This window comes from Convolutriloba macropyga, chromosome 8, assembly GCF_964194025.1.
Source record: "Convolutriloba macropyga chromosome 8, txConMacr16.3, whole genome shotgun sequence".
Lineage (NCBI taxonomy): Eukaryota > Metazoa > Xenacoelomorpha > Acoela > Convolutidae > Convolutriloba > Convolutriloba macropyga.
This window is the reverse complement of record NC_134475.1, coordinates 36,562,919-36,584,900: the sequence shown is the minus strand read 5'-3', so window position 1 is coordinate 36,584,900 and position 21,982 is coordinate 36,562,919. Positions and strand designations below refer to the sequence as shown.

Here is a 21,982-nt window from a genome sequence, read left to right as displayed (position 1 = left end):
CATTAAGAAGAGCAGCCGCATTGCTCAGTTTACTTCGTTTATTGGGCCTCATGGCCTCATCCGTTCTCCTCATAGACTCCGACGGTTAGTGGAAATTGACTTTGACACTAAGCATCCTATCGTGGTGGATGCGCGTCATGATTTTGTAAAAACGATCTTGCGGCATACACATCTGAAGAACCACCATCAGGGCATCGATTACTTACGGTCAATGGAACCTTATGGTCATCCTTAAACTACATTCCAAATTGAGTTCCATCCAATAAAACTGCGATCATGGCAGACCTCACAAAGGAGAGACTCGCATACAGTCTCCTCCATTTACCAACACCGGGGTTCATAACTTCGGCCCATTCAACGTCACCGTTCGTCGAACCACCAAGAAGAGGTGGGGATTTTTCTTCACTTGTATGACTTCTCGAGCTGTCTATGTTGAAGTCGTTCCGTCCATGAACACTAGTTCCTGTGTAATGGGTGTGGAGCGGTTCGTCTCCCGTCGGGGTATGCCAGCTAGGATTTGATCAGATAACGGTACAAAATTTATCGGAGCGGAGAAAGAGCTCCGTGAATTTATCGAAAATTGGAATACCATTAACATCGCGGCTGAACTTGCACATAAGGGCTTTAAGTGGAGGTTCAACCCGCCCAGTGCGCCGCACCAGGGTGGCATCTGGGAGAGGTTGGTCCATAGTTTTAAGCGGGTACTGTACACCATCCTCGGTACACGTCGCCTCACAGATGAGGTATTGAACACTACTTTTTGTCTGGTTCAATTCTGGTAACTCACGTCTCTTAACGCCCGTAAGCGTCGATCCATCCAACCTGGGCGCAATAACACCTAATCATTTTCTACTTGGTGAACAAGCAACCGGAATTCCGTCCATCGTTGGCGTTGAAGAGTTCAATCATCGTAAGCGGTACGCTCGTGCGCTGTCCTACGCCAATGCAATTTGGGCACGTTGGCTCAAGGAGTAAGTACCTGCTCTGAACCGTAGATCGAAGTGGCAGACGTCTGCCAAGCAGCATCTCAACTTCGGTGATTTAGTTTGGATCGTTGAAGAGAGCAACCCTAGGGGTTATTATCCAACTGCTCGGATTGAAGAACTCCGATACGGCTCCGACAGCGTAGCTCGCTCCACCGTCGTACGCACGTCGTCCGGATCGCTCGTCCGCCGGCTCGTTAAGCTTGTAACAATCCTCCCAACATCTTCTTCCGGGCCGGAGAATGCTACCGAGTAAATTGAAAAGAAAAAATTATGTCATTGGATAGAGAATTTTTGTGCGTATTGTATCAAAACTTTCGCTTAGATTTTCCGTTCTAAAAGCAATATACGTATTATTTCTGAGAAATTCCAAAACCGATTTCCCAATAAGAATAACATCTAAAATGGCTCAAAACCGTTTGCTTAGGAAAATAATTTTCGGTTTTTTGAACGAATTGAATTGGCGAACGATTTCAGACTAAGACCTGCTAAAAAAATCAAGCTAGATTTGCCTTTGTAATTTCACGTTGCTTTTGATTTGATGTTACGATACACATAGTCGGTGTGGCGAGATAGTTTACTTATCGAATAAAACAATGTACCGATAGACCGAGTGTTTTCAATTCTATTAAAAACATTTTGGCAAATCAATGATGGGTAGTCCAGACGCAAAACTAACTTTTTTGTGGAACTACAAGTTTGTCTATGTTGCTTGCCATTACGTTAAACATACTTTCATGTTCTCTATTGTAGATAACTCAAAACTACTTTCCTAGATAGTTATAAACAAGGAAGTTCGGCAATGTGTGTTTGCTTATAATGTACAGATCTACATCTTTAGCTTAATTTACTACAAAATGAGCAAGAGATAGCGAAACTTTCAAAAGTTAAAAAACTTTCAAGTTTTGTTAAAAAGTTTTTGATGGATGAAAAAAATGCTTCGTAAAAAAAACAACGTAAATTGTTATTAAGATAAAAAAGCCACATTAGAGGTGACACCTGACAAAAGAAAAGTACGAGCCAAGACAAACAACAAAACCAAATAACAACAACAAATACTAATTACATCGCAAAACGAAAGTCCATTTTTTAAAAAAAATTTCATAATAACGAAGCCAAGAAAGCGTTAGATAAAACATATACTCAACCAATTTGTTTTTACTTAAACTAGAAAAAACATGACACTAGTTGTTAATGAGGCTCGGTAGCAAGTAGATGAAAGAACAAAATCCGCAAAGTTCAAAAAAAACGTTTAAATTTTTTGAAAAGAGATAATTTAAAATAATGAAATACATAAGATATCAACTGAAACCTTTGAATAGGTTTATTTTCGTTTATGCCTCCATAAGAAGACAGTCAGACCTGGAATTATCTGGAATATGTTGTCCGTCTACAAAAAGGAACGAAAAACATTGAGCTAAAAATTACGGGAAAACGGTGTCGAAGCCGTCAAAACCATGATCGAGTCCGTAAAAAATATAATATAACCAATTGGATAGCCCAGAACACCAATCATGTGATATATGATCTCTGAATAAAGAGACAATGTAGCAAGCAGACAAAAAAGAAACAAAAAGCGAAAAAGTTAAAAGTGAATTTGTATTTTAGGAAATCAAATAAATTTAAAGCCATGAAAAAATTAGGTATCATTTGAAAACATTAAATGAGTTGATATGTTTCCCCAAAAAGCCACTTAGAGCTGCCATTATTTACAATATGCCGTACGTTTTCAAAAAAAAACAAATACAGAGAAAAAACAAAAATTAAATAAAACTTCTTCGAAAAACACGTGTCGAAGTCTTTAAAATGATCTGTTACCACTAATATTATGATAGTAACAGTCATAGTAATGTGAGACTAGGTAGCAAGTAGGCAAAACGGAAAACAAAGTGCAAAATTAAAAAAAATTATTTTTTGTCTAAAATATATGTTTTCAAAGTCATGAAAAAGATTAACTATCAACTTAAAACATAAAACGAGCTCCTCTGTTTATCTATATGAAGCAGCTGAGACCTGAAATTACCCTATTTTTGTCACAGGACTACAAAAATTCGACAATTAAGGAGAAACAAATTAAAAAAATCCGTAACTTCTGCTAGATGTCATTGTCGAAGCCGTTAAGCCATAATCCATTCACAGGAAACTCCAATAACAGGGGACGTGTTCAATTGCTTCTTCTTTTTAAATTTCAAAAATTTGGTATATGACCTGCCAATAACCTGCAAAGAAGTTCAAATTGGAAATTGACTAAAATCCTCGCGAAAACTTTGTGAATAACTTGTAGAGTCAAAGCCAGAAAACCGTTAGGTAAAACGTAAAACCATTAGGTAAAACGCAATTATCAATAAACATCAATCCTTTGAAAAGCTACTCCGAGCTGCTCTTGCTGAACTTCAGCTACACGTTAACCAAAGAAAGAGAAAAATTGCAAAGCTCAATAGTCCTTTGTTGTTTTTTTTAAACAAGTACCTTTAAAACTCAAATCGACCTAAGTCTTTCGACTTAGAAAACCTGGTTAATATCTTCGAAAATCATAAGGAATCCAATTGCACATCTCATGAGAATAGATTTGATTTCAGTTGTTCTAATTTAGTATAGGTAATAACATAGGCAAAAGATGCGATAAAAGTGTTTTTTTTAAAAGACAGCGAATTATTACAATCCCAATTATTTATGGACTGTGAAAGCCAACGGTTAGCCCAAACCTCCCTTGCTGTTGCTGTTCCTCCAATATGAACAAGTTAGTGCTGCGACTAATATTGATATGAATAATTTGACAAAAATAGTCAATATATCAAAACAAAATTAAGCATATTAAATAAATATTAACATCGCAAGCCTTTACGAAAGCCTTGTCGATTGTCTACCCGGGTCGAGATGTCAGCACCGTTTCAGCGCATTATTTTGTAAGAAGTGCGCTGATAAGCTAAAATCATTTAAGAAATGAGTTGAATGCATTGAACTGCACTGAAATGAGCTGAAGCGCGCTGATTTTTCAAATTCTTCAAATGCGCTGAAACTTTGTAAGAGATGTATTCGAAGTTCGGCGCATTTCTTAAAATTATTTAGTGGATTTAAACGCCTTTTGACACCGTTTAATTTTCTTTTTATAACGATTAACTTTCTTAAAAACTGCGCTGAAAAGCGCTGAAAATATGTAAGAAATGCGCAGAAAATTCAGCGCATTTCTTACATAATTTCAGCGCATCTCGTCATAAACTGTCTATTGCTATAAAATCAATTTAAATAGGAAGAATTTCAGGAATGATTGGCGCAGTGGATTGAGTGAAGGCTACGGCAGGGGAGAGAAGGGTTTGATTCTCAGTGATAGCTCTTTTTTAAAAAAAAATTGGTTTTCAGCGCGTTTCTCGCAAAGTTTCAGCGCATTTCAGACAGTTTCGCTTTTCTCAGACAGTTGCACTTTTCTCTGACAGTTGCGCTTTTTTCAGACATTTGCGCTCTTCTCACACAGACAGTTGAGCTTTTCTATTGAACAGTTGATCTCTTCACATCTAAAATGACCTTCTAATTTCATTGTTTTTCTGCATTTATACTCTGATTTAAGCATAGCTTCTCTCTGATTTATTCTTAATTTGATTTATTCCTTCTGATTTATTCTCAATTTCTACCATCGTTTGTTCTATCCATAATCAAATTTAAATCCCATCAAAAAAGAAACTCCCTCAAGAAGCCTTCATGAAGCTCAATCGAGAGCAAATGTATGATTTGTACAAGCAAGGCTAAGAAAAATTAGAGCAGAAAGAAAAGTTTATAGAGGATTACATTACTTCTGTCCACCAAAAATTATCCAGCCTCGGCAGTAACGAGGCAAGCTCTAGTAGTACCACCCAAGTATCAAAAGAGGAACAAATGCTTAGAACGTTCCCAATAATAGAAACCCCCCGGAGGCAAATATATTATTTTGGGGATTAGCATTCTGGGAAAATTAGAAAATGACATAACTATTCCAACCGATTTAACAGTTCATGCATACAGGGGTTCGACGACAATAGAAAAACTATAATTACTGAAAAAAAACCGAGAGACAAAAACGAAAACATTAATATTGCAAGATGGTGCAAACAGCTTTCTCAAATTCGAACGCAAACCCCAAAATGTATTTGAACAATACAAACAGCTGGTCAAGTTGGGAAAAATTTATTCCAGACAAATTTCACATGAAGACAGTAATCCCGATGAAAAATACAAGCTCGAATATGGCAAAAAAAAGATGTATGATGAATTCAATGACTTAATCAAAACTTACTACGAAAATGATCCTGATATCAATATTTTGGATTTCATCAAGATGATTAAACAGATCGGGGCAAGAACAGATAACATTGGTCATCCAATTGATTTAACGGACTACGAGAACAGCGAGTACAATAAACTCTATCACGACAATGTTCACCTAAATTATCGGATAGGCATTCCTTTTCTAAAAAACCACCTAATGCGAATACTAATCGACACTTCCGATGTTCTAATCTCGAAAACCCGGGAGAAACATCCTACTTATGCCAATACGACAAACACATTCATCTCTAACACTTCAAGCTATAAAAAAATGTCGTCGCGAAACCCTCTTGTAAACAAACAGTACTCTAAGACCTCATAATCATTTCCATACAACAAAAGTGCTTTCTATAGATATTCACCTTACTATGTTGAGGTCAGGATTGAGTAGAAAAACGTGAAACCCTCCTTATGATCAACAATAAACAATGTTTGTTCATTCTGTTTTCCTTGCTGCTGTTTGAGGCCCTTCTTCGTTCCACGTCTCTGACAGCAGTGGGGCGGCCACTATGGGCATATCTGAATGTAAAAAGATTTTCTGTTCCTTAAAAATTAAATGCCTTGCTCTACGACGTAGGTTATGTTTAAGAAATTTTTAAGTAGATATGTTCTATTTGGATTGTTCAAATACTTGTTAAATTGTGGTGACGTTGAACGTATTCCTGGGCCACCGCTAACCTATAAAAATTTCCACTCCGAAAATAAAAAACTTAAGGATCCATTATGCTTCTCTCAATTAAGTTGCCGGAGTTTAGTCAATAAAAGAGAACAACTGAAAAAGATGTTAAAAGAATGCTCAAACAATACTGTATTTGCTTTTACGGAAACGTGGTTGACTAATGAAGATGAGATTAATCTATGGTGCATAGACATCAATCACTATTCTTGCTTCAGATGTGACCGAATATCTGAAAAGTCAAAGGGGGTGGCGTAATGCTGCTAATCCCCAAAATTTTCATCGTAATGATTTTCCAAAAATAAGCAAAGACTTCGAAACACTTTGGGTTGAGCTCACTCTACCCTACAAAAATTTCCTTCACTGCTTGTGATTGTTTCATATAGTCCTGAAAAATCTAAAACTTACACCTTTCGCGAAGAATTTGCATTGCAAATAGATTATGAAATAACAAAAAAGCAAAAAATTTTGATACTTGGCGATTTCAATATAAATTAACTTCACCCGAATGAAAGAAACAAAATGGACACAATTCTTGTACCTTATGGTCTATCAGTTGTCAACAAAACACCTACAAGGGGAAAAATCTTATTGATTTTGTAATCAAAGATGATGAGCTGCCTCATTCCAATGTTTTTACTTTTGAATCGCCCATTACATCGGATCACAAACCTATTGCAATGATAACAAATGTAACTATGCATAAAAAGCAGCCTTCAAGAAGAAAACAATCTTCGACAAATCAAAATATTGTAAAAGTTTATACCTACAAGACCTGAAACAAATTGATTGGGATGTTCTTTACACGGCATCTGACGCTGAAGACATGTATCGTATCCTTAAAAAAATTTTGACTGAGGTAATCCACTATCACGCCCCTCAAAAAACGGTCTTCATACGGACTGAATAATCCAAAATTAAACTAGATATTATAAACGACTCAAGAAACACTAATAAGTTCTCCCAAAATATCTTTTCTCTCAAAAACTGTTTCGATGATGTTATTATTAATAACTATAAAAATGGCCGAATTGTTCAATTATAATTTTTCTAAATTAGGTGATTACCTTGAAAGCGCTTGCAACTTTTTTCCCACCAAATATAGGACATCTAAAAACAGTTTCGATTTTAGATTCGTAACCACAAAAGAAGTCTTACTGACTCTAAAAAGATTAAACTCAAACAAGCCATCAGGTCCTTCAGATATCCCATCATGGGTTCTTAAAGAGGCTCTCAAAAAGGCTATTGTTACTCCAATTTTTAAAAAAAGGAGAAAACTCTTTGCCTGAGAACTACAGACCAATATCAATTACAAGCTCACTAGCAATAGTTTTTGAGCATTTGCTTCGTGAGCCAACGTTAGAATATCTTGAAAAGTTTGGGCTGCTTTCCAATACTCAATTTGGTTTCCGCCTGTCTCAACGATTGACGCCCTCGTTTACTGTACTGAAACTGTAAGGTACCATATAAATAATAAAAATTTTATTACTGCAGCTCTACTAGATCTATCTAAAGCTTTGGATTCGATAAATCACAAGATCCTTCTCATTAAACTGCATGAATTAGGATTTTCTAAAAATGCCTTAAACGTAATCGAAAATTATCTATCACATACGCTACAAAAAACCATAGTCAATAATGTGGTATCCGATTGGATTGGGTTGCATCAAGTTGTCCCACAGGGAACAATTTTAGGTTCCCTTCTTTTTAACCTGTACATTAATGACTTGAACAAACACATACTTGGTAATACAGAAATAATTCAACACGCCGATGATAATATTATTCTTACAAACAATACGGACCTAAAATTAGCAACATATACTCTTGAAAAATCCTTGAGAAATAAATTTAAATATTACAAAAAATACTGTCTAATGCTCAATCACTCAAAAACTGAATTTATTACATTCTCAAACAAATCAAAACTAGAAGAAACGAAAAGAAACAATCTGTTAACTTGTAATTACAAAATACCAAACGTTAATTGCGTAAAATACCTCGGAATATATCTAGATTGCACGTTAAATTTTCAAGAAGAACTAAAACGCGTAATACTCAAAATGGCTACAGGGATAGAAACATTAAAACGTATATCACGACCGTTCCCTGAGAAGACAAGACTACTACTTCTGAACGCCTTAGTGATAAGTCATTTACACTACTCAGCCCTTTTACTGGCCAGCTCAAAAAACAATTGCTTTTTTACTTTGGAGAAACAATTAAGCTGGGCTGTAAAGACGTGCTTCAATCGCAAAAAATACGACAGTTCTTCTGATCTGAAACAAAAACATCAAAATCTGCCAATAAAATTTCTTTGGAATACAAAGTACTAAATTATTTTATGAAATTTACCAGTAACCAGCTTCCGATTTTCAAAAAACTACACTTACCAACATCAAATCTACGCTACAGCCAGTGAACCAAAAAATACTGCTTCAATCACAAAATAAACTCATCTGCACTAGAAAACTTTATCCTGAATATCGGCTCAACCCTTCATAATAATTTTCTTAACTTGAATTTTTTTAAAATTGTAATTGAAATGGATGCAAGACCAATAGCTCTAAAGAAGCATCTGAAAATGTTTTTTTTTTCATTTATATAAGCAAAACTCGAATAATGCGTCGTACGCCAAGGCCTCATGGAAAAGTTTTAAGTTTTCATTGTACCCCTGTCTCAATTTAGGTCGTAATATGTTTATTATGATTTGACCTACAGTGCTCATTTAGTTGTTTGCTGTTAATAACATAATGGGAATTCAATGTGTTCTTTTTTTTCAGCTCATTTCTTACATAATTTTTCTCGACCCGTGTATTAATATTATTAACGTATTGCTCTTGTTTCAGGATCTATCCAATGTTTTCTACGATTCTAAATCTGTCACAGTTCTAAAGCAGTCATGTCTGCGTGAGTATATAGAAACTTTCTTATTTTGCCAAAACGTGTATACCATTTTTATCAGTATCTGAACCTGAAAATTACTGTAATCAAAACCACCCTACAGATGACTTAGTTCTCTAGTTGCTTATTTTAAAATCAAACAAACGCGGCTCTATATATGAAAATGAACTTGCTAAAGCGAAAGAGCAAAAGTAAAGAGCAAAAACTCTTTACACCAAGTTTACATTTTTTTCTCGATTAATTTTCTTAATGATTTTTCAAATTGAGTTTTCTTGTTGTGAGCATTTCATCTCAATCGCTAGTTTTATTTCCATAATTTGAATAGTGTAAACTTGTGCTTTTTCATCAGTACAGAGCCAAAATATCGTTTTACCTTAATCTAATAAGTCTATGCTTTGTAAAATATCAGCTGATAAATGTACACCTGAAAATAAAAACAGATGCTCTAAAAACAAAATATATCCTCGAGGAAAAGTGTCGACCCTTTATGGCAGCAGAAAAACATTGGTGACAGTTTTACGGAGGTCCACCATCAAACAATTCCCAAATAATTCTAGTTTATTAGTCTTAAAACAAACATATTCGGTTAGTGAAAACAAACATATTCTGTTTCCAACTAAATGCTTCTTTGAAAAGCAAACTTGTTGAGTCACCTGTACTAAGAACTAGTAATGAAGAATTCAGTGGATTAGACAAAAATGTAGATATTTTAAGGAGTTCTGGTAAATTCACCTAAACACATGAAGTTTTGCTTGAAAATTCAGGTATAATTCAGGTGAAACTGCCTGAAACCCCATACAATACCTGAATGGTTAGGTGAATGTTTCAGGTGTTTTACAAGTAAAGTCAGATCAAACTTCAGGCAGTGATGCCTGAATTTTGCAGGCAATTTACAGTTGTATTCAGCTGTGATCAGGTAAGTTCAGGTGTTTTTTTTTCAAGTAAGTCTCAAAAAGGCTATTGTTACTTCAATTTTTAAAAAAGGAGAGAACTCTTTGCCTGAGAACTACAGACAATATCAATTACAGGCTCACTAGCAAAAGTTTTTGAGCATTTGCTTCGTGAGCTAACGTTAGAATATCTTGAAAAATTTGGGCTGCTTTCCAATACTCAATTTGGTTTCCGTAACAAAGTCTCAACGATTGATGCCATCGGTTACTGTACTGAAACTATAAGGTACCTTATAAATAATAATAATTTTATCACTGCAGCTCTACTAGATCTGTCTAAAGCTTTCGAATCGATAAATCACAAGATCCTTCTTCATAAACTGCATGAATGAGGATTTTCCAAAAATGCCCTAAACCTAATAGAAAGTTATCTATCACACACGCTACAAAAAATCATAGTGAATCATGTGGTATCCCATTGGATTGGGTTATATCAAGGTGTGCCACAGGGAACAATTTTAGGTCCCTTTCTTTTTAACCTGTACATTAATGATTTGAACAAACACATACCTGGTAATACAGAAATAATTCAATACGCCGATGATACTATCATTCTTACATACAATGCGGACCTAAAATTAGCAACATATACTCTTGAACAATCCTTGAGAAATAAATTTAAATATTACGGAAAACACTGTCTAATGCTCAATCACTCAAAAACTGAATTTGTTACATTCTCCAAAAAATCAAAACTAGAAGAAACGAAAAAAACAATCTGTTAATTGGTAATTACAAAATACCAAACGTCATTTGCGTAATATACCTCGCAATATATCTTGATTGCACATTAAAAGTTCAAGAAAAACTAAAACGCGTTTTACTCAAAATGGCTACAGGGATAAAAACATTAAAACGTATATCACGACCGTTCCCTGAGAAGACAAGACTACTACTTCTGAACGCCTTAGTGATAAGTCATTTACACTACTCAGCCCTTTTACTGGCCAGCTCAAAAAACAATTGCTTTTTTACTTTGGAGAAACAATTAAGCTGGGCTGTAAAGACGTGCTTCAATCGCAAAAAATACGACAGTTCTTCTGATCTGAAACAAAAATATCAAAGTCTTCCAATAAAATTTTTCTTGGAATACAAAGTACTAAATTATTCTTTGAAATTTACCAGTAACCAGCTTCCGATTTTCAAAAAACTACACCTACCAACATAAAATCTACGCTACAGCCAGCGAACCAAAAAATACTGCTTCAATCAAAAAATAATCTCAACTGCACTAGAAAACTCTATCCTGAATATCGGCTCAAACCTTCATAATAAATTTCTTAACGTGAGTTTTTTTTTTTAAAATTGTAATTAAAATGGATGCAAGACCAATAGCTCTAAAGAAGCATCTGGAAATGTTTTTCTTGCATTTATGTAAGCAAAACTCGAATAATGCGTCGTACGGCAAGGCATCAAGGATAAATTTTAAGTTTTCAATGTACCACTGTCTCAATTTAAATCGTAATATATTTAGTTTAATTCATTTATACTTTGACCTACACTGCTCATTTAGTTGTTTGCTGTTAATAACAGAATGGGAATTCAATGTGTTCTATTTTTTCAGCTCATTTCTTACATAATTTTCTCGACCCGGGTAATAATAATATTATCGTATTGCTCTTGTTTCAGGATCTATCCAATGTTTTCTACGATTCTACTAAAACGCGTTTTACCTTTACGATTCCACTTCTAAAACTCGTTTTACTCAAAATGGCTACAGGGATAAAAACATTAAAACGTATATCACGCCCGTTCCCTGAGAAGTCAAGACTACTACTTCTGAATGCCTTAGCGATAAGTCATTTACACTACTCAGCCCTTTTACTGGCCAGCTCGAAAAACAATTGCTTTATTACTTTGGAGAAACAATTAAGCTGGGCTGTAAAGACGTGCTTCAATCGCAAAAAATACGACAGTTCTTCTGATCTGAAACAAAAATATCAAAGTCTGCCAATAAAATTTTTCTTGGAATACAAAGTACTAAATTATTCTTTGAAATTTACCAGTAACCAGTTTCCGATTTTCAAAAAACTACACCTACCAACATAAAATCTACGCTACAGCCAGCGAACCAAAAAATACTGCTTCAATCAAAAAATAATCTCAACTGCACTAGAAAACTCTATCCTGAATATCGGCTCTAACCTTCATAATAAATTTCTTAACTTGAGTTTTTTTTTTAAAATTGTAATTAAAATGGATGCAAGACCAATAGCTCTAAAGAAGCATCTGGAAATGTTTTTCTTGCATTTATGTAAGCAAAACTCGAATAATGCGTCGTACGGCAAGGCATCAAGGATAAATTTTAAGTTTTCATTGTACCACTGTCTCAATTTAAATCGTAATATATTTAGTTTAATTCATTTATACTTTGACCTACACTGCTCATTTAGTTGTTTGCTGTTAATAACAGAATGGGAATTCAATGTGTTCTTTTTTTTCAGCTCATTTCTTATATAATTTTCTTGACCCGGGTAATAATAATATTATCGTATTGCTCTTGTTTCAGGATCTATCCAATGTTTTCTACGATTCTACTAAAACGCGTTTTACCTTTACGATTCTACTTCTAAAACTCGTTTTACTCAAAATGGCTACAGGGATAAAAACATTAAAACGTATATCACGCCCGTTCCCTGAGAAGACAAGACTACTACTTCTGAACGCCTTAGTGATAAGTCATTTACACTACTCTGCCCTTTTACTGGCCAGCTCAAAAAACAATTGCTTTATTACTTTGGAGAAACAATTAAGCTGGGCTGTAAAGACGTGCTTCAATCGCAAAGTACGACAGTTCTTCTGATCTGAAACAAAAATATCAAAGTCTGCCAATAAAATTTTTCTTGGAATACAAAGTACTAAATTATTCTTTGAAATTTACCAGTAACCAGCTTCCGATTTTCAAAAAACTACACCTACCAACATAAAATCTACGCTACAGCCAGCGAACCAAAAAATACTGCTTCAATCAAAAAATAATCTCAACTGCACTAGAAAACTCTATCCTGAATATCGGCTCAAACCTTCATAATAAATTTCTTAACGTGAGTTTTTTTTTAAAATTGTAATTAAAATGGATGCAAGACCAATAGCTCTAAAGAAGCATCTGGAAATGTTTTTCTTGCATTTATGTAAGCAAAACTCGAATAATGCGTCGTACGGCAAGGCATCGTGGATAAATTTTAAGTTTTCATTGTACCACTGTCTCAATTTAAATCGTAATATATTTAGTTTAATTCATTTATACTTTGACCTACACTGCTCATTTAGTTGTTTGCTGTTAATAACAGAATGGGAATTCAATGTGTTCTTTTTTTCAGCTCATTTCTTACATAATTTTCTCGACCCGGGTAATAATAATATTATCGTATTGCTCTTGTTTCAGGATCTATCCAATGTTTTCTACGATTCTAAATCTGTCACAGCTCTAAAGCAGTCATGTCTACGTGAGTATATAGAAATTTTTCTTATTTTGCCAAAACGTGTATACCATTTTTATCAGTAATTGAACCTGAATATAACTGTAATCAAAACCACCCTACAGATGACGTAGTTCTCTAGTTGCTTATTTCAAACTTGGACAAACGCGGCTCTATTTATGAAAATGAACTTGCTAAAGCGAAAGAGCAGAAATTCCTTTCTCTTTTATAGTTAGGTTGATGCTATATGTTGATTGTTATTCTCTTTACACCAGGTTTACATTTTTTTCTCGATTAAGTTTCTGAATGATTTTTCAAAGTGAGTTTTCTTTTTGTGAGTATTTCATCTCAATCGCTAGTTTTATTTTCATAATTTGAATAGTGTAAACTTGTGCTTTTTCATCAGTACAGAGCCAAAATATTGTTTTACCTTAAACTAAAATGTCTGTGCTTTGTAAAATATCAGCTGATAAATGTACATCTGACAATAAAAACAGATGCTCTAAAAACGAAATCAATCCCCGAGGAAAAATTTCGACCCTTTATGGCAGCAGAAAACCACTGGTGATAGTTTCACGGAGGTCCACCATCAAAAAATTCCCAAATAATTCTAGTTTATTAGTCTTAAAACAAACATATTCTGTTAGTGAAAACAAACATATTCTGTTTTCAACTAAATGTATCTTTGAAAAGCAAACTTGTTTAGTCACCTATACTAAGAAAAAGTAATGAAGAAATTCAGTGGATTAGACAAAAATGTAAATTCTGGTAAATTCACCTAAACACATGAAGTTTTGCTTGAAAATTCAAGTATAATTCAGGTGAAACTGCCTGAAACCCCATACAGTACCTGAATGTTGAGGTGTTTTTCAAGTAAAGTCAGATAAAAGTTCAGGCAGTGATGCCTGAATTTTTCAGGTAATTTACAGTTGTGTTCAACTGTGATCAGGTAAGTTCAGGTGTTTTTTCAAGTAAATTTACATGAGCTTTATTCAGTGTGTGGGAACTCGCTGTAAACTAAATATGTTTTGATTTTTTTCCCATTATACCCCCCTCCCACGAAATCAAGGCAATTGGGGGTATGCGTTATATGACCACGAAGGGGGGGGGGGGGGGGTAGGGCTATAATGGGAAAGACTCACTATTTTATCAGCGCCTTTTTTCAGGGTATTTGTGTTAGTGACATTAACTCCAGTGTTCAGCTTCATCTGTTGTTCTGTAATCACAGCAATAGTCGTCTGCATCATCGTCAAGCGCGGTTAGTTTCAGTTTTCTTATTTCAGATATTAACTTAAACTAAAGCGCTCTCTCGCCAAAAGCCGCCGTTCAACTTATATTATATAGAAACTAATTTGTAAAATTTAGCGGGGCGCTTGTTATCCATCGCCCTCAACTCAATAAAATGTCTCGTTGATTACCTCAGATTTTTAAGACTCATACCAGATAAGTGTCACTTCGAAGCGTATTTTGTTTTGGAGTTGGACTCGGAAATGACACTCAGCTTAGCCACATGTCACCAATATTCCGAATTTGATCGTCCTTTTCTATATATAAGTCATTGTATCATAAGTGAGCTCATCAAAAAAAAATGAAATTCAGTTCTCAGTAGTAAATAATAATAACGTTAAGAGCGGGGGGGGGATTCATGCGACACTAAACATGGGAATATAGGGAGTGATCATGAGTGGGCATTCCTGGAATCTTGATTATGTGATTTCAGGAGGTCATGTTGAGAGGGTGATCCTGTGATACTTAAACATGTGAATATAGGGGGGTGATATTAATTGGGTCTTTTCCGATACTTAAACATGGGAATATAGGTTGTTTTTAAATGGGTATTTTTTACGATACTTAAACATGGGAATATATGGGGTTATTTCAAGCGGGTATTTTTACGATGAAAAAACATGGGATTAAACGGGATTATCCTAAGCGGGCATAACAGTAAAGGGTTGGAAGGATGGGGGGTGATCGTAAACGGGTCATCGTTGAAAACCATTGAAATAGTTTTCATTGGATTAAATTGCAATTTATTTCTCAATATTTTTTTGTTTTCTATGAATCTACTTATTTGCTTATCAACAAAAATTGGGTGATAAGGCTTAAAGTGTCATTTCACAAAGAGCGCTCAATGGCAACGATTGCAACATTAGATTTGAAAAGTATTCACGAGCTATATCTTGAAGTGAAAAAAGAATATTCAGGGTATAGTGAATGGTATCTGTATTTCTAAGCAACCTGTTTTTACCTGGATCCTGATCTGGATTTGGATATTGCTTTGAAGTTAAGACCCTATGGTGGTCTCATTGGCATTGACAATTCTACACTTGACAAAAATTTAAAATCATACAAAAATTTTAAAATTGCATGCTGTTCTCCATGACGCTTCCGGTTTTGTCTTTGAACACAGCGAAAAAGGACTTGGTTTTTCTTACGTCTTGCCCTGTCCAGTCACAAATGAGTATCTCGGTCACGTGGCAGGCATAGCTTTCTGCCTCTATGTGAAAACTTTTAAGAAAAATTTGTTCAGTTTCTTGGAATGTTGAAACTGACACCAGTTGTTCTTGATATTTAAGGCTTTCGACATAAAAAATCGGGTTTTATAATCAAAGAGCTTCCTGTATGTACTCATAATTACAGCGCTTCGGTTTCTTTCCGATCCCCAAGTTCCTTCAATATACTTTCCTCAAGTGAACAAAAGTCTTACAAGTGGGTTTCAAATTTTCATGGTTTGGCTTGGGAGAGAGAGGAGATTACCCCTATTGCTATTTGCAGCAAATTATTCTAAGCATCAAAATTCCTTTTCCCTTTGCCGATTTTTATGCAAAAGGAACTGAAAAAGCGGACACTTTGAAGAAGTTGCTCCAAAACGACGTTATCAATTTGGAGACGTTGTTATGTCCAAAGGTTGAAAACCTAAAATTATATCGCGACATACCAATTTGTGATCTACATGCGTTAAGTTGTCCCAAACGACAACGAAGCAGACACTGTGCTACTAAGAAGACCAAATTGTTTCACCAGTGGCTGACGAATGAGTAGCCGTTTGGAAAAATCAACTCAATCTCTCCTTCAAGTGAATTTGTCTCAAAATTTTACAGTTTACAGTTGCAAAACGGCTGAAGACCAGCTAACCGTTACATTTGCTAAAGAAGAGAAAGTTGATACCCGTGGTCAAACTGTGCTAAGGAAGCAACAAGTTACCTGTAATGACACAGAAATAGAAACACTGAAAAAGTACCTTTCCCTCTTGGAGTATTTAAAATTATACCATGTCTATGCAAGAGAAAGCGCGAAGACTGAAACTAACCCCTTTACCTATGCCCAAGCATGCAGTACCAGTTCAGATATCTCCAACAGATGAAAGTCTTCCGGCTGAAATCAAGGAGAGCATCAGAGACAGCAACGTAGAGTCAGTTGTGTTCAGAGATAAAAGTGACAATGTGAATGCAAACTATACTATTGCTTACCAAAAACTGATAAAAAGTCGCAATTTGTTTGTTATGAAGTTTTTATTGTCAATTAAATTTGCATGAGCCTGAGCTCCAATTGATTGTTTAATTTGAAAAACTGTTTCAAATGAACCAACCCGAGGACAGCATTGACGCTGGAGGAGCTATAACTGAATTAGTTTTTGACAAAAATCACCAAGAAAGGCGATCAAGGCGGTTTTGTAACTCTAGTGTTCAAAGATCTGAGGTCGCAAATTTTCATAATAGTTTTCCTTGCAGGGTTTTCTTTAGTCAAATTGGTGCTTTTTAAACTCGATTGTGAAGAATCAACATTCTGGTTTTCACTCCTCTCTTGCACAGTTGGATACGCTCTACTTAACCCAAAACTATGAATAAAAAAATTTCAACTAACGATAGACTTTTTAAGACTGTTTGTGGCCCCTCATGTTGTGGAAAAATTGAATTGATTTTCAAAATGTTACTTCAAAACACCTTTTCACCCAAGTTTGAATCAATATTCTATTTCTACCAGCATGACCAACCTAAATTTCAGTTCATTGAGAGAAAGATAAACATTCAGTTTATAAAGTTTTCCAGTTTTGAGCAAATGTCAGAACTAGATGATTGTCTTTTGGTATTTGACGATTCATGTGAAGAAATTTTTAATGATAAAGAATTTTCTAAATTAGCAACAGCTGGACGTCATAAAAAAATCAGTGTGATTTACGTGAAGCACAACTTGTTTCAACAGATCAAGTGGTCCAGAACGATTGATCCCAATACAACACACATTGTTTTATTTAAATTGCCCCGGATGTTCAACAAATTGGTTGAATTGGTCGAAAACTCAGCAACACACAATTTTTGAGAGAAAGTTACGAGTTAGCAACAAAGCAACCTTTTGGTAATTTATTAATTGATCTAGACCCAAAAACTTCAGACGCATTACGTTACTCCTCTAATATTGTGCCTCCAGGCCCCCCAATTGTTAACTTACCTTCAGCAAAAGCTGTTATTACAAATCTAACCAATGAAAGAGAAAGATGTATGTATGCTTCAGCAAATGCTACAAGTATCGGATATCAAGTTCAAGAAGGTAATCAAGTCAGTTACTAAAAAGTTTATTTTTTTCTTTACGAATGCTTCCTGAACGTAGTTAATGGTAACGTTCCCATTAAGAAAAACCTGATAGAAACCGAAGAAAAATTTTATCTAAACAGACAAGTTTGAAGGCAAAAAAGAAAATTTTTGTAAGAAAAAGTAGAACTAGTAAAAACGGTTAGCTTTGCTTGTTATCTGTACTTGAAAAAACCATAATGCATGCAGAAGAATTCGTTCTGATTCCGAAGCGAATGTTCATGTCAAAACAACCATTAAAAAGCAAAATTGTTGACAACCCAGCCAATAGAAACAAAGCAGCTCAGTTAACACTCATGCAAAGAAATATGCCAAGTTCCGACGGCAGCGTGGAAAAAGCAGATGGGGTAGTTCAAACAGAGCCAGTGTTAACTCAGCGGGAAAAGGAAGTAGAAGAGCCCGAACAAATGGACTCGATTAGTGATGACAGCGAAATTGATCCAGTTGTCACAAAAAAATCGGAAAGTGCCCCCGCAAATTTTGAATCATAAATGGCACTAGTGAAACTGAAAGAAAAACACAAAATCCAACTTTCAGAAATCTTGCTTGATCTTATACTACAATCAGAAGCAGTAACAATTGGTGAGGAAAGCAAGTTACTGTACATCAATCAAGAGCCAACAAGTGTACAAGTCTCCAGTTTTTTGTATGATCTACAACAACCTACTAAAAAATTGATCAATCAGAACACTCCAAATTTTAGCTGTTCTCCCAATTGAGCCTAAACTTGTTGCATACATTTACGCCAAGCAAATCATACAAGCCTATAAAAGTGAGCAAGAATTCTTCCAACCCAACAAAGTCCACAATCAGGAAGTGTCGCCGTTTGGAAAAATCAGCTCAATCTCTCCTTCAAGTGAATTTGTCTCAAAATTTGACAGTTTACAGTTACAAAACGGCTGAAGACCAGCTAACCGTTACATTTGTTAAAGAAGAGAAAGTTGATACCCGTGGTCAAACTGTGCTAAGGAAGCAACAAGTTACCTGTACTGACACAGAAATAGAAACACCGAAAAAGTACCTTTCCCTCTTGGAGTATTTCAAATTATACCATGTCTATGCAAGAGAAAGCGCGAAGACTGAAACTAACCCCTTTACCTATGCCCAAGCATGCAGTACCAGTTCAGATATCTCCAACAGATGAAAGTCTTCCGGCTGAATCAAGGAGAGCATCAGAGACAGCAACGTAGAGTCAGTTGTGTTCAGAGATAAAAGTGACAATGTGAATGCAAACTATACTATTGCTTACCAAAAACTGATAAAAAGTCGCAATTTGTTTGTTATGAAATTTTTATTGTCAATTAAATTTGCATGAGCCTGAGCTCCAATTGATTGTTTAATTTGGAAAACTCTTTCAAATGAACCAACCCGAGGACAACATTGACGCTGGAGGAGCTATAACTGAATTAGTTTTTGACAAAAATCACCAAGAAAGGCGATCTTGGCGGTTTTGTAACTCTAGAGTTCAAAGATCTGAGGTCGTTCATTTTACGCAAATTTTCATAATAGTTTTCCTTACAGGGGTTTCTTTAGTCAAATTGGTGTTTTTTAAACTCGATTGTGAAGAATCAACATTCTGATTTTCACTCCTCTCTTGCACATTTGGATACGCTCTACCTAACCCGAAACTATGAATAAAATAATTTCAACTAACGATAGACTTTTTATGACTGTTTGTGGCCCCTCATGTTGTGGAAAAATTGAATTGATTTTCAGAATGTTACTTCAAAACACCTTCTCACACAAGTTTGAATCAATATTCTATCCAGCATGACCAACATAAATTTCAGTTCATTGAGAGAAAGATAAACATTCATTTTATAAAGTTTTCCAGTTTTGAGCAAATATCAGAACTAGATGATTGTCTTTTGGTCTTTGACGATTCATGTGAAGAAATTTTTAATGATAAAGAATTTTCTAAATTAGCAACAGCTGGACGTCATTAAAAATTCAGTGTGATTTACGTGAAGCACAACTTGTTTCAGCAGAGCAAGTGGTCCAGAATGATTGATCCCAATACAACACACATTGTTTTATTTAAATCGCCCCGGATGTTAAACAAATTGGTTGAATTGGTCGAAAACTCAGCAACACACAATTTTTGAGAGAAAGTTACGAGTTAGCAACAAAGCAACTTTTTGGTAATTTATTAATTGATCTAGACCCAAAAACTTCAGACGCATTACGTTACTCCTCTAATATTGTGCCTCCAGGCCCCTCAATTGTTAACTTACCTTCAGCAAAAGCTGTTATTACAAATCTAACCGATGAAAGAGAAAGATGTATGAATGCTTCAGCAAATGCTACAAGTATCGGATATCAAGTTAAAGAAGGTAATCAAGTCAGCTACTAAAAGTTTATTTTTTTTCTTTGCGAATGCTTCCTGAACGTAGTTAATGGTAACGTTCCCATTAAGAAAACCTGATAGAAACCGAAGAAAGTTCATTCAGAAAAATTTTATCTAAACAGACAAGTTTGAAGGCAAAAAAGAAAATTTTTGTAAGAAAAATAGAATTAGTAAAAACGGTTAGCTTTGCTTGTTATCTGTACTTGAAAAAATCATAATGCATGCAGAAAAATTCGTTCTGATTCCGAAGCGAATGTTCATGTCAAAACAATCATTAAAAAGCAAAATTGTTGACAACCCAGCCAATAGAAACAAAGCAGCTCAGTTAACACTCATGCAAAGAAATATGCCAAGTTCCGACGGCAGCGTGGAAAAAGCAGATGGGGTAGTTCAAACAGAGCCAGTGTTAACTCAGCGGGAAAAGGAAGTGAAAGAGCCCGAACAAATGGACTCGATTAGTGATGACAGCGAAATTGATCCAGTTGTCACAAAAAAATCGGAAAGTGCCCCCGCAAATTTTGAATCATAAATGGCACTAGTGAAACTGAAAGAAAAACACAAAATCCAATTTGCAGAAATCTTGCTTGATCTTATTCTCCAATCAGAAGCAGTAACAAGTGGTGAGGAGAGCAAGTTACTGTACATCAATCAAGAGCCAACAAGTGTACAAGTCTCCAGTTTTTTGTATGATCTACAACAACCTACTAAAACAATTGATCAATCAGAACACTCCCAAATTTTAGCTGTTCTCCCAATTCAGCCTGAACTTGTTGCATACATTTACGCCGAGCAAATCATACAAGCCTATGAAAATGAACAAGAATTCTTCCAACCCAACAAAGTCCACAATCAGGAAGTGGTAATCCAAAACGAGCCACAACAGGAAAAAATGACAAAATCAGAAAGACGAACAAAAAAGAGCGAACCGAAAAAATGGGATCCCTTCTTCTTCTGAGAAAAAAACCTTGGAGCACCTTTATTCAAAAGGCCCTGCTTCTATTGGTAGCCCAAGCGACTTCATACACAAAGCAAAATGTCAATGGCTAAAGTGAGGTCATATTTAGAAACAAAACCGTCCTTCACAAAATACCGCTCAATTCGTTTAAAGTTCCCAAGACTAAGAGCCATTGTAAAGGACATTATTGAAATTTGGTCTCTGGATTTAGCTCATGTTGATAAACTAGCAAAGTACAATCGAGATGTCAAATACCTTTTGGTAGCAGTTGACTCTCTGTCACGATATTGAAGAGCGGAACCAATGAAAACGAAATATGCGACAGAGGCAGCCCAGGCATTCAAAAAATGATCAAGTACAAACAACCATTAAAAGTATGGGTTGACGATGGTAAAGAGTTTCTTGGAGCTTTCGAAAGCTTGTGTGAGAAAAGAGGGATTCATTTATATAGCACCTATAGTGAAAAAAGTCTTTTTCTGCAGAGAGAAACATTTGCTCGCTAAAAAATATTGTCTACAGATACCTTGAAGAAATGTGCACTTACTCTTATATTGATAAAATGGATCAGTTTGTGAACACAACTCATTCACGTGTTAACCGGGTCACTAAACTTGCTCCAGAAAAGTTACAATTAAAGATGTACCAAGATTGGTCTCCCTAAGTGCTCAAACAAGTATCCTTCAAAAAACCAAGTTTTATATCGGAGACTTTGTTAGAATTGTCAAAAAGGACGAAGCGTTATCTGTACTTGAAAAAACCATAATGCATGCAGAAAAATTCGTTCTGATTCCGAAGCGAATGTTCATGTCAAAACAACCATTAAAAAAAGGAAATTCTTGACAACCCAGCCTATAGAAACA

At 35.3% G+C, this 21,982-nt stretch overlaps 1 protein-coding gene across 2 annotated transcripts in view; it reads left to right on the top strand.

The window, feature by feature from the left end:
* Positions 1–21,982, top strand: part of LOC142344101 (uncharacterized) — a 77,371-nt gene that overhangs the window by 12,997 nt on the left and 42,392 nt on the right. For both annotated transcript variants that reach the window (XM_075395587.1, XM_075395588.1), the window contains exons 2-3: positions 13,198–13,258; positions 14,398–14,489. In XM_075395587.1, the coding sequence (XP_075251702.1) occupies positions 13,251–13,258; positions 14,398–14,489 (100 nt within the window). In that variant the 5' untranslated portion in view covers positions 13,198–13,250. The remainder of the gene's footprint in view (positions 1–13,197; positions 13,259–14,397; positions 14,490–21,982) is intronic.